At 40.0% G+C, this 14,284-nt stretch overlaps 1 protein-coding gene across 2 annotated transcripts in view; it reads left to right on the forward strand.

Moving 5' to 3' along the window:
- Window positions 1-14,284, forward strand: part of HPS3 (HPS3 biogenesis of lysosomal organelles complex 2 subunit 1) — a 41,814-nt gene that overhangs the window by 12,623 nt on the left and 14,907 nt on the right. The window contains exons 7-11 of one of the 2 annotated variants that reach the window (XM_030216317.1): window positions 46-197; window positions 1,603-1,711; window positions 5,639-5,820; window positions 7,137-7,317; window positions 11,339-11,569. In XM_030216317.1, the coding sequence (XP_030072177.1) occupies window positions 46-197; window positions 1,603-1,711; window positions 5,639-5,820; window positions 7,137-7,317; window positions 11,339-11,569 (855 nt within the window). The remainder of the gene's footprint in view (window positions 1-45; window positions 198-1,602; window positions 1,712-5,638; window positions 5,821-7,136; window positions 7,318-11,338; window positions 11,570-14,284) is intronic. The other variant, XM_030216318.1, reaches the window with a different exon arrangement.

Genomic DNA, 14,284 nt, shown 5'->3' on the forward strand with positions numbered 1-14,284 from the left:
ATCCAGCCCTTAATTACAAATCTGTGCTTTATAAATCTATTACAGACTTGTCCTCCTGTAACCCTGGATATTTGTGCATTAAGAATGCAGCTTTTTATAGGATTGAAAGTTCTGGGTCGTTTCCAAAACCATGTAATTCTTCTGACTAAAGCTATTGATGAAGATATCACAGAAAGAGAAACTCCCAAAAGAACTTTGTAAGTAATTGATAAAGGCTTTTTCTTGATTTACTATAGCTCTTTTTCTTATTCTGTGTGTGTCTTTTTTTTTTTTTTGGGGGGGGGGGGGGGGAAGGAATCGAAGGGGAAACTTTTTAGATGTACCTGAAAAATCTACCTACCTTTTATTCAGTTAGGCTTCCATGGCTGGTTCTTGCAGCTGTCCGTGTGATGCCACGTTCAAGTTTGCTTGACCTGCTTAGATGGCTGAAAAGTTGGTCAAGCAAATGTGATGTAGACCACCCGGACAGCTTCCAAATTTTCGATTTTCCTTGCATTTCCAGAGCACCTGTCAGCATGTGCTTGTGCCGCATTGAAATCAAAAATGCTCACTGGATGTTGGTTTTATGGATTGGATTCTAGCCCAACAAAAGAAGAGATGTGAGAATTTGAGGCTATAAGGGGTTATTTTTTTTTTTTTTAATTTAGGCATGCTGGCGTTTTTAGAGCGCGTTAAATATAGGCGCACGCTAAACGCTAAAGATGCCAATGCGTTCCTATGGGCATCTTTAGCGTTTAGCGCATGCCTATTTTTAACGCGCGCTAAAAACACCAGCACGCCTTAGTAGCAGACCCCTTCAGTTTTTACTGAGGATGGAAAGTGATTATTTGTGAAAATGTGACTTCCAAGGACTGCAGCATCTCATTTTAACACTGACAGTGTCATGCAGATCGGACCTTTCATAGCTTCTGAATATATCTGTAGACGTGTCAATTCTTTCAGGAAACCTACCATGGTGTTTATGCTAGTAGCACCATCTGGTGCTGTCTGCAGTATGAAAGCTGGCAACCGTGGTGTATCGTTTTGTTCTTTGTCCCATTTTTTTGTTTTGCCCATGTTTCCAAATCTTGACCATTTTTTTTTAAACAACATTACTCCAGACTGCTCTCTGCTTCCTTCTTTGTCTTTTCACTCCTTTTTTTCCCTCTCTTTTCTGTCCTGTTATTATTGTAATGCCTTTCCATCTATTATCTTATTATTGTGAACCATTTAGATGGTATATACTTATGATGCGTTATATCAAGAATAAATTCAACTTGAAACTTGAACTGTGTCATGCTGTCTACTACTAAAGTACTCAGCTTGCCATCTTTTAGCTCGATGCACGTAGAGAGAGCTAGATTTGAATTGAAAAGCCCTTGTTAGCTCTGTATTTCAGGAAACCTATCTTCATGTGTGCAACTAGTATCGTTCAGCTTTGTACCAAGTACTTTTTTGGCTCATATTGTGAGGGATAGAGAAGGTCTTTCTGCAGCTCAGTGTGCCTATAGGCTCCTGAGAATATTAAACTGGAATGCAGTCAGACTTGATGCAAATAATAACGTAGGGCATCATGAGTCAAAAAATGATGCATTAAGATAATTCTTTCTGTATTCTTTTCAGTTCCCGAAGAGCTGGCAGTGTTAAACACAAACTGCCTCCAGAGACTGAGCCAGGTTGGAATTTGTATGTTGTGAACACTGTTCCAACTATTCAGCTCTACAAAGAAATGGTATATTTTCACGTAGTGATTTGGTCTTCATTTTTTTACAGATTAAAAAAATGACAATATTTACTTATAATAAGTAACTGTAGGTGTTTGGTTTATTAGGTTGGAGCCTTCATACTATGTTTAGATTTCCTGCAGAATCATTATTGGGGCACATTTCTTTCCCCAGTAAAAACTGAAAACTCCATATGATAGTTGTTACAGGAACTCTGGGTTTTATTAATAACAAACTTTTCAACCTAACCTCAAGTTAACACGTAACGCCCCTATTTACTAATGCTGAGTTCACAATAAAGGCATTCAGGACAGTTTTCTATAAGCTGGTGCCTAGAAGAACATCCCACTTATGTGTGTCAAAGGCACCATTCATTGACAAGGTAGGTTGTTAGTTGATCAGCTCCTGCCATCTCTTTGCATACCCCACTTAATTTGCCAGCTTCTAGACCCCGATTTTATCCTAGATTAGATCGCCTGACTGTGCAACTCCTTGGGGAGTATTTGGCCCGGTTCCACAGTGTTTATGGCCGTGAAATCGTTACGGAAAGACAGAGGCAAGCTTCCAGGAGACAAGATGGTGGTGCCTTCAAGCCTCGTGGGCTCATCCATCAGTTCTGTTTGGGTGGCGGAGGTTGCTGCAGAAGTCACTACAGCCATGGAGACTTTGTTGGATAAATGTCTAAGCCCCAAAAATGCTAAACTGGAGCGGCTTCAAGGGTATATGGTTCAGATTAGCCAAGACCTCGCTGCCTTTCAACAGCGTGGTGACTGTGGAGGATGCTCGGACCTGTATGCAGAAGGTCCTGGCGGACTATGAGGTCAAATTAGAAGACCTGGAAAACAGGTTGAGAAGAAATAAATTAGAAGACCTGGAAAACAGGTTGAGAAGAAATAATCTACACCTGGTAGGCCTCTCCAAGGCCCCTGGGGACCAGGACCTCAGAGAATATCTTGAAAAGTACCAGCCTGGGCTCTTTGCAGATCGAGTGGGCCCACTGAGTAGTCTTAAACAGCAAATCTGTAACAGGCCTCATGTAGTGATCTGCAGGCTTCTTAATTTCTCACATAAAACAGCTATTTTCCAGTCTCTTTGTGGGGGACCAAGAACTAGTCATCACACGCCAAGAACCTGCCCTATTTCTGGTGGCTTTTTTTTGGTTTGGTTTTTTTTTTTGTTCCCTCAGGACTATTTCGATTGCATGTTTTTTTTTTTATCCCTGCAGCTTTTGCCTACAATAGGTCTGACTGTTGGGGGATTTATTTATTTATTTCCACAATCTAATAAATCGAGTGAGAAAGGTGTTTTCTGTAGCTACCACAATTTTTTAACTATGTAAAAAAGTTTTGGGAAAAAACCTCAGACGCCTGTGACACTTCCTGCGCTGGCTTCAATCATCATCTCTCTATATAAAAAGCAACACCAACGTTCTATGAAGCCTCCAGCCAGAAGTGTGAAGGGGGCGAGATATCCAGTTTCCCTATGAGTGTCTGCCCCGCCCTCTCTGTAACACAGTCAGTGAAGGAAAACAGCAGAGCACGAAATCAAATCCCTGGCTCTGTAACAGTGAAGGACTCAGAGGGGGGAGGGGAGAGAGGCCAGAGGGCAGGGACACACACACTTCCACATGCACACAGAAGAAAACATTGCTAGCCCCCGTTTCATTTGCATCAGAAACGGAGCTTTTTTACTAGTAGGTCATAAACCCCACCCCCCCCCCCCCCAACAATTTATTTTCATAAGTGCAAGAACATTTTCAAAATGTGACAGTGATACAAAAATCGAACTTAGCTTAACTGTGGCAGTATGAGGTAGTAGAAAAAAAAACGTCCCTACGGGGACACGTTTCACCATGTGGCTTCCTCAGGGGACTGGATGCTGCATTTCTTCCATAGTACTGCAAGTTCAACTCAATATCCCCTTCCCTTCTCCCCTCTCCACCAAAAATAAAAAAAATCAGTAGTGCCAAATGATTGTGACCTCTGTACTTGGGAGCATTTAGCTGTGTGGGTTTACATGTCTAGGTTCTGAATACCAACTTGACACGTTTAAATGCCGAGTAGACCTGCGTACTGAGTTGTCTCTTGATGTTTTAAGATGTAGACAATTGTAAAATGGCTACATGTGACAGAAGTAACCAATACATATATGCTTTGATGTAGCACAAATAAAGTATCTTAAACAGTTTCCGTTAGAACTATATATCAATTGAGTGGAGAGATGGGAAAACCACATAAGGAAGCCTAGGTTACAAAATTACAAGCGTAAACAGATCAGGGGGATATGTGGATAAAATTACTCTAACACACAAGGAAGGGAGGATTATAGAAAACATAGGACACATCGAGACTCTATCTAAAGCATTGTGAACCAGACCCTAGGGAGAACTAAGTTAGAGCTACCCATTTACAAGGTGATGGGCTTGGACAAAGTAATGGGTTTTCAGAAGAGCCTTGAACGTTTTGATGGAGAGTTTGAACTGTAGTTCTAGTGGACTAGAGTTTCAAAGCATGGGTGCCTTAATGGCAAAGCAGGAGATTCTAGCTGAGTGGATATTGTTGGGAGGAACAAAGCGCACGGGCTGGGACATAATGGCATGAAATATTTGAACAAGAATAGGGGAAGACCTCTGTGGATAATTTGATGAGATAGTATCACAGTCTTGAAAGCCAAATGATAGTAAATAGGTGGCCAATGTTTGCCAGTCAGTAAGGATGTTACTGTCATATTGTTTAGCACATGAATTAGTTAACTACTGTGTTTTGCACAAGTTGCCACTCCTAAACTGATACTGTGGGAAGTATGTATTTTAGAACCAGCTCTACATCAGATTTTTTTTTGGGAATTGCGCGCATCTCGATTTGGATGTATAATTTCAATTTCTGTGTTGTATTTTAAATAGGCCACATACGGAGGTTCTTTGCAGTTTATTGCTTGAAAAGAAAACTGTAATTTAGCTTGTGAATCTGTTTCCAACTGGTCAAAGTTGACATCTAGCCACACACTTTGTTTTCTGACACATGACTAGGAAATTTACTATCAAAAATTTCTTACAGTTTATAAGTAGAGGAGTGTGGTAGCCGTGTTTGATGTCTCCATGCATACCTCCTACCCACCCCCATCCTCCCACCCTGTCAGACTGTCATAGTAGTGCTTGAATGTTTTCACTTATATACACTGTCAGCTAGCACATTTGCTTATTTCCGATCTGACGAAGAAGGGCAACCTTCGAAAGCTAATCAAGAAATGTATTAAGTTATGTCCAATAAAAAAGGTATCATCTTATTTTCTTTTCCATGTTTTATTTTGTTTGATTTACAGTTTATAGTATTCTATTTAGCTAGCAAACTTCTAAATTTACTGTTGTCAAAAAACGTTGGCTGTAGAAGGAAGCTGAAGCTTCTAGTTTTCTTGTTTTCGAACAGTTTTTGAGCTTTATTCAGAGACCCCCCTCCCCCTCCACACACACCCCCAAAAAAAAATCTGGTTTGAAGGTAACCAAACATGTAAATATTCTCTTGTATTTCTGGCTCTTCTCATGTGTGAGTATAGTTGTCCTGACAATTTGACTTCCTTGGAGGCCTCGAGTTGTGAACCACCATGCTGCAGAGTTCTGTTCTCCAGACCATCTCCAGGCTAAAAGGCAGGGTCTTCCAATGTTGTGGCTGGTCTGGGGTAGCCCTCTAACATCCATGCCCATTTGTGCTTACCCCTTCTGATTGTTCTGCCTTTGTTTGTGCATTGGTGATCTTGGTTAACATTGGCATTCAGCCATAATAGTTGCAATAGCTTTTATGTGGGTTAAGACTTAAATCAAGACCTATATAATTCAGCAGAGTGGCATAAAGTTTTGTTAACCTTGAAAATATTTTTGACTCGTGACTGTAAGTCAACTAAATCTGTGTGTGTGTTTCTTTATCTTGCTGTTATTCCAGGTTGAGTACAGTAGAAAGTATGAAACCATCAGGACCCAAAGTAGCATTCATCTCCTCAGTGAAGCACACTTGTTGGTCCGAGCAGCTCTAATGGATCCTGATTTGATGGAGTCCCCAGAAAAGGAAGAGCTGTTGGCAGCTTTCAGAGACAGCTGTGGGTATTTAGGAGATTGTTACAGCAGGTTTGTGTTTTTACATTGCATACAGAATCCTTGCCCAAGAAGGGGCTACAAAGAGGGATTGTTTAGTGATATCCATTAAGATAGGTTTAAAAACATACTGTGTTTTGCCATCTGCCCTTTCCTGCCTCTGTAGCATTCATAAACCAACTTTAAATCTACCTATCCCGAAATGCCTGCCATTTCAGACAACATAGTAGCACAGAAGATGAAAGCTCACCCAGTCTTCCTGGTTATTCTGTGTGTATTGCCAAATATATATTCCAGCTGGCAGCTAAAAATAGGATAGTTATGCACAGATTGGAAGCAAACATTTTGTTTCTCTTGGAATAGGACAATGTTCTCATCTGCTGTTGAATGACAAGGAATGGTTTTGATGTTGAGGTACTTAGTGTTTTGGGGAGACCTGAATTGAACAATCATGAAAAATATTCTCCATTTCCTTAGTCTTTCAGTCTGGCTAATTCCACTGCCAAACATACATCAAATGGCCTCTCAAAAAATATTACTATTAGAAAACTAAAACCAGAGGGTGGTATAGAGAAAAAAATCTTATCCTATACATACCTGCATTGTGGTTGCTTAAGGTCCTGCTATGAAATACTTCTTGCTGTAAAAGTGTAAAGAGCAATCCCTGATTCCACTTTCCCTTCACTTAGCATATGATGGAAGTGACACACCTTACAGCGTTACAGAATTCTTGTAACAGTCTGATATTGAAGTTGGATCCTCCAAAGCAGCTTAACTGAGACATGAGATAATTAAAAATTGTGGAACAGGGGTCACATGGTGCCATGGAGGTGAGGATTACTCTGCTCCCAACACAGCCTGCCAATTTGGCTGCTAGACATTTTTGCAAACCGAATTGGCAGGACAGCAGAGGATGTGCTCACCTCAGTGGCTTGGTAGGGCTGCTGAAGGTACAGATGGCAGCGAAGCAGCTGAAAAAGGATATGAATCCGAGCCACACGGGATAACCCAAAATGGTGCACAGGTTGGTCCAGTATCCCCGAGGATGGTTCCACTTGGGCAGCTGAGATAACAGCAGAGGTCACCACTGCAATACCACACATGCTCCAGCAACAACTGCAAGTTATAATTGATAAAATTGAAGAGGTGACCATTAGTGCTGACATTCAGGCAATCCAGGAGAGAGTGAGGGTGTTGGAGGTAAATGGACAGAAGACCACGGAAGAACATGCTCAGATGGTGGCTGAAATTTTGCAGCTGGGGATAAAACCTTGACTGTTTAAAAAATAGAGGATCACGGTTTTTATTATATTACTGTATACATATGTTTTTTATTTCTGTGTCTTAAGGTTCAACACTAAATTTTCCCACCTTGCTTTACCATACTACAAGATGTCTCAGTTATCAATGTCTGATATTCTGAGCCGAGGAAATTCGATCATAGGAGGAGGTGGAGAGGATTACGGGAAGGGGTTTGTGTTTTACCTGAAGCACTCCCTGTCTGAAGACCTGGACGAAGAGCTGAGTGAAGTAAGTGCCTAAAGTTTTTTATATGTTAGAAATATCAATTTTTTATCATTTTAAATTTTTCTTTGAGTTAAAAGGCAAGACATTCTGCAGTTGTATAACTTACAGTAAGGATGTGTCTTTCCACATAAGTATTAACATTTCTTGCCTCTTGTGCTTTTGGTATATGATGTTAATTATTTCTTAGACTATCAATGTAGGCTGCCATTAAAACACGTTATTATACTGTTAATCACAGTTATTAGTAACTAGAACTCATTGGATAAAGTGGGAGCTGTGCTAGAATAGCACGAGTTAGTGGTAAAATAGCACATCTTAACGGTAGCCCATGTTGATATCTATGCTCCGTATTTAAAACAATCCACGACCACCTGAACTTCAGGAAATCACTAAAAACCAACCTCTTCAAAACGGCCTACCCCAACGACCCCCCGTAAACCTCTTCACCCAGCAACACAGCATGATCATAATCGTACTGGACAACACGCAATCTTCATCCCTTCCGACCCTCCACTTATACCTCATACGATCACTATACAACCATGTATTTGTTATCAACCGATTGGACAAATGTCTTTGACGGTACTATGTAAGCCACATTGAGCCTGCAAATAGGTGGGAAAATGTGGGGTACAAATGCAATGCAACAAATAAAATAATAAAAATATTCATAAGTAACTCCCTGCTTGTTTTGTTTTGGAACTTTACAATTTATTTATTTATGATATTTATATCCCACAATTTATTTATTTTGGGAAATAAAGAGCTCCACACTTTATTTTATGACTTGCTGGTTTCTTCCTGCTTCTTTTGGGCTTCTGGCTCAGTGGAAGCCAGGCCTGAAATATGGCTTTCTGAGCCTTCTTTCACAGATATCAAAAGTATCGTGGGGACAAGTACCAGGGTTACTTCTGAAGCCCCGCAATCATGAACTCTAATCTGGCCATTAACTGTTATTGTATGCAGGGACTAACTCCTTGCCCTGTCCAGGGACTGTGTACACTGCCTCCACAATATTTTTGGATTTACTGATTTTTTTTTTTCCTCATGGCTGCCCAGTAAGCTCTGTGTAGTAGTAATGATTTCACATTCTTCTGTTCTTAGATTTTGTTTCCATTTACTAGCAATTGAGGAGGCACATTAGGCTTCCGGTGCCTGAGAGAGAGAGAGAGAGTAAAAAGAAATTAACTGTACTGATGTGATTTGATATAATGTGTTTCTCTTAGTAATGTTTGCATTATCTTTCCTGTCAAACTATTATAGTTCTTTTGTTTTAATTTTAATAGTTTTAAGTAATGTAAACCGGTTTGCTCTGCTTGACAGTTAAAGGCGATATATCAAGCCACAAATAAATGTATATTTGTTGATACTAAATCAGTGTGTTTGCCTAGTGTAATTTTTTTCCCCCAAAATGAAACTGTAAATTGTAGTATTTGGGGATAAGACTTCTACTTCAAATACCTTTTATAACTCTGCATCAAAGGGAAGTAGACAATTGGGTAAAACTGTTCTATTCGCTGCGTAGTGAGCTTTAAACCAAAGCTGATGAACCTTGAAGAGGGCTGCGTGCAGATTGCTTCCAACTCCTAACATATTATGCAAGCAGAGCAATCAGTGAGTGGGATCATGCTGATTTATTGATATTCCACTATAGCATAAAATGGATCTTCTCAGCAGCATCAGGGAACCTCTTTAATGCAAAAATTAATCCAGCCAGGTGAATTTTGCAAACATAAGATCTTAGCTTTATTGACCAAGTACTAAATTCTCTACTTTTAGAGCGTAATAACAGAGTATAAACATATTTTGCACCTATTTTATAAAGTCAACCAAAAAAGAGTGAAAAACTAACTCGCTTTAAAACACAAAATGTAACAATGGAGGAAAAAGACCTCCGTTGACTGTGGTATCAATCAAATAACCCTGTATCAAGGTATCATAATATTCGAACCACAGTTCACAGCTTTTATCATTGGTCTAAACCTCAAACAAAATATAAACCGCTTAATGTTAATTTTTATAGAAGAAATTTTGTGTTTAAATTCGTAGCATGATTAACTTTATTCAAACATGCACAGCTTCCACTTGAAACATAAAAATGTGTTGCTAAACAGCTGAACTTAGCTTAAAGCAATCGGATGTTCCCGAATAACCCCAACGGGGACCCGTTTCACCACTCGGCTTCTGCAGGGGATTTAGTTTACTGCCAGTGTAGCAACTTCATGCTGTCAAGGATTCAATCTAGCATTGGCAGCATATGTATTTATATACTTTTTATACAATTATTTATTTAGCCTATCTTCTCAATTAAGCCCTGAACAGATGAGCCTGCAAATTGGTGAGAAAATGTGGGATACAAATGCTATAAATAAATAAATTACAAAGAAACGTACACAATTACACAAAATAAAACAAAGGAAACAAACTAATAACATAAAACTATTAAAACCCACAGCACATAAAGGAATAGTTACCAACTGCAGAATAAAATAAACCTAAGTACAGAGTAAAAATTTAGTTAAAAAGTACAGTTTTGATGATCTTCCTAACCCCAATAAATAATCTACAGATCTGCAAAAAGAAGGAAGCTTATTCCAGAGAGAATCAAGTGAAGAGGAGTAAGCACAGGAATGTACTCAAGGTGGCAAGATTTAACTGATGGGAAGACAAAAAGCCTTTCTCCTTGGGAGCACAGTGGGTGATTAGGAAATATACTTAGAGACCTTTTGTAAAAAAAAAAAAATAAATAAAATAAGCTAGCCTGAAGCCTTCTCATAAAAAAAAAAAAAAAAAACAGCAATTTGAATTTACACCATTTCTCAACTGATAACCAGTGTAAGTCAGTATGGATTGGTGTAATATGATCTTAATGTCCTGACAGCCCGATGATCAAAAGCCGTACGTTTTTCCAAACAGTGCTCCAAAATTAGTACTAGAACAGCGTGGGGCAATACTGCCTCTATGATCAGAGCTAATAGCATGGAAATTTAGGCACGCTGTTAGCTCTGATCATAGGGGCACTTCTGCGGGCTGATTGTGCCTGGGCACTCACCCAAGGCACAATCCTCCCACAGAAGTTGTTGGACAGGTCTGGGCTGTCAAAGAAAATAAACAGCAATGAGGTCAGGTGGACCTTCAGCCCGCCCAACCCCCACCAACCCCTGACAAGAGGGACCTGGAGGTCCGGTGGACAAGACACACTTCTGGCTTGGGATGGTCCTACCTACACAAGGCATATTCAAGTATTCACCTTCTTCTTACCACATGTACTTATATATGTATATACCAAGAGTTATTTCTATGAAAGGAATTTTCCATAGGTAAAACGGCCTTTACACATGAAAAAAACTAAATATTGCTTAAAATGTGGTGGTGTCTGCCTACTTTTTATGCACATATACCCCTGGGCAATTTTATACGAGCTTATTTGAGCACCTGAAACATTGTTCTGTATGCTCAAGGACCTTTTAAAGACTGAGCATCAAACACTTTACATAGTTAAAAATTCCAAATAAAGTGTCACCAACTAGAAGGTGTAAGTGTGCTAACTATAACTGAAAAGGACCAAAATCATAACATCTCATGGTTATTGCTAGGGCAGCCTCTTGTGTTTGTTTGCAGTGTTATAGCATTTAATATTGCGTAGCATCACAAAAAGAAATACATCAAAACAAAGAACATAAAATAGGATGATACCTTTTTTATTGGATTAACAATACATTTTTTTGATTAGCTTTTGAAGGTAACACACCTTCAGATCATTGTAAGCTATGTCGAGCAGGGACTGTCTCTTCATGTTCAAGTGTACAGTGCTGCGTACGTCTAGTAGCGCTATAGAAATGATTAGTAGTAGATCAGAATCGGAATTAATGCGGGCTTATGACGTTTGGTAGTACTAATGTGTTCTCTAAAAGAAACCCTCCTTCCCAGATCATAAAGAAAATCTGTGTATGCACTTTTCAACTAAAGATAGAAATTGTGTTTTTCTTATTGTCTTCTGTGTTTAAATCCATTTTTTGCACAGGAACTCGCCACAAAAGTGTTGCAGATACTCAGCACTGCTGAACCAGTTCAGTTGCCTCATGCGCTGTGCAGTGCTTCCATGAAAAATGTTTCTCCCCGAATTGCAATGGGCTATTTGCAAAAATTAGATACCACACATCCTTCTGTCGTAGTGACGCTTGCAAAGGCATCCATGGCACTGAAAATGCAGGATCTTTCGGCATACAGAATCGAGATGGGGCGGCATACAGAGGTAGTCTGCAAGTTCAGTTTCAACTATTATCTGTCTGGTTATGCAACTAGCAGCTAACTAGCGCAAGAAAAAAAATAAATTTGTTTCCATATAATGTCAGTACATGAACCCTGCCAGCCAGCTTTTAAAAGAGATGTTGGCTGCAGGATTTAAAAGCTTTTGTATATTTTTTAGTTCTGCTCTCACAGAAGCAGCAGCAGTGCTCGATATATGTATAGAGTGGAAAGCACCATTAGTATACAGGTAGTCAGTGATATCTATCTGCTGTCCTTAGAGCGGAGTGGTTTAATTTTTGGTAGCCTAAATTAAACTGCTTATCTATATGGATAATAGCTAAATATCACTATCTCTAGAGTTAGGTGGAACCCCTACACTCCTCTTTGCTACACCCCAGCACTGTCCAGATAGGGTGTAATTTTACAAGGAGCTGCTGTAAATGATAGTGCCTAAGGGCTGGATGCTCAGAAGTAAACATGAGCAGTAGAGGTCATTAGCGCCAGTCTAGTGCCCGCATTTACCGCTGCAAATAATGAGCACAGCCATGGTCTGCACAAGTAGCATGCAAACAAGGGACATTACCTTTTCGCACCGATGCTCATATGGCCGCTGACTCCACAATTGCGCCCGTACCGCTGCAAATCCTATGCCAGCTCTGAGCTGGCATAGGATTTGCAGCAGTGCAGTGAGCCGGTAATGTCCCCTGTGTGCATGCTACTTTGTGAGCCGGGAGAATCTCCACTAGAGCTGCAGTGCTGACAATCGTACCACTGCCACAAATAAAAAAATTTAAAAAAAAAAGAAAGATTTGCATCCAGTCCCAGTTGTCATAGAAGAGTCTGATTATGAGTTATGAAAAGTGGCAATTCGTATAACAGCATAGACTACTAAATTGCATTCAGTTGGTTGGTTGTTAGACGTACGACTGTATTCACAGACTTTTGGTGCTGGTCAGCTGTCCTCCATCTTACTCCTCTTCTTCCCCCCCCCCCCCCCCCCCCCCCCAGGCAGTCTGGCACATGTGCAGGAGAGCTATGCTTAATGCACAATCAGTGCATGTTCCAGATACTTTCCTCCAGAGTTTTGAACATCAGGCTTTAAGTACTGGAGATACATGTGTACCTATTGTATAAGGGTTGTGTGTCGTATGTGGCCTGCCCGTGTGTCCGCCCATCTGTCCAGTATGTGCTATGCAAGATGCACATGAATTTAGATGGAATGTTGGCATGTATGCGTGTATGTGAACAGATGTACACGTATGCTAATTTTCTAAACATTGACACATAACATGCATGTAAATGTTAGTGCCTAATTGTATAGAATTGCCTTCGTAGTATCAGGGCAGTCTGTAAGATTTTTCAGTGGCACTATGAGGGTAATTTTATAACAGGATACCTAAGAGAAGAGGGTAAGTAGGTGCCTGTTTCAAGCCTGTTCAATAAAGAAAAGTAGGTATCTGCTTTTCTTCTTAGAACACTAACGCAAGCAACAGAAAATACACTTACATTTCAGGCATGATCATTTACACCAGCCCTGTAGCTGGTATAAATGCCTGTGCCCAGATGTGAAAATTATAGTATTCAATAATTTACACATATATTTGCATGCTTTTGCTAAACTCCACCCAGACCCACACCCACCGGCAAGGTATGCACCATCAAATCATTGTGCATACCTTTCCACTAGGCGGTATTCTGTAAGAGGTCATTTATGCACCTCCTGCCACATAAAGCTAGATGGTTCTTTCTGGAATTACCCCCATCTGGGGAATTCTGTATATGGTACCGAACGTTAGGTGCTACTTCTTTGTCAAATCTTCAGCACGAAAAAGCATTCTAACAGATGGAAGACACCAGAACAGTGCAGAAACGGCAGACCCACATGAAAACACATGCATCCATTTATAGAATAGCACCTAAATGTTTCCATGCAGATCTGCAAAGGGGGTGTGGCCATGGGAGGGACATGGGCGGGTTGGGGGCGTTCCCTTAAAGTGCATGCAGTGTTAGAGTAGTGTGGATCCGTGCCCAACTTGCGCACTGGGATTTATACCTAGTTTCAGTTGGTGTAACTCCTCCCGCCCAAAGTTCAGTGCAGATCCCAGCACTATGCACTAAGCTATAAAGGTTGATGATCGTGGAATGCCTGTTATAGAATACTGTTCAGCGCCAACTTTTTTTTGGTGCTGAAGTTTGAGTGCCATTTACCGAATCCAGCCCTATATGTATATAATGCTACTTAAAATTAACTGTGACTACTAGGGCTACACTTTTGGTGTCTTTTTTTTGTTTTCCATCAAGGTAGAGACTCAGTTCTAAGACTATATTTCAAGACCTCTGATACTTCATTTATGGGTGGAAAAGTGCAGGTATTTCCTGATGTTGCGAAATGAACACAATCTAGATTGAAGAAGCTTTTAGAGTTGCATTCTTCAGGAATAGGATTAGGAGCTACTTTCCAGCTTGGATTTCCTTGTAAATGTTATATTACTTATCAGAACGTCCGATATATTTTTTATGAGCTTACTCAGTTGAGATTTTTTTCTTGAGGGAAAAGGAGTAATCTTTATTTGACCTTTAAGTATTTGAATGTTTAGAATTACTGTTTGATTTAAGGTCTGTTTAATTGAAGAGAGGATTTCTTACTAATTGCTTCTTACCTATCTATTTAAAATATCCATCTTTCCATGGATTTGTTATTCTTGGATCTCCTGACCTA

The sequence above is a fragment of the Microcaecilia unicolor genome, chromosome 10, assembly GCF_901765095.1.
Source record: "Microcaecilia unicolor chromosome 10, aMicUni1.1, whole genome shotgun sequence".
Lineage (NCBI taxonomy): Eukaryota > Metazoa > Chordata > Amphibia > Gymnophiona > Siphonopidae > Microcaecilia > Microcaecilia unicolor.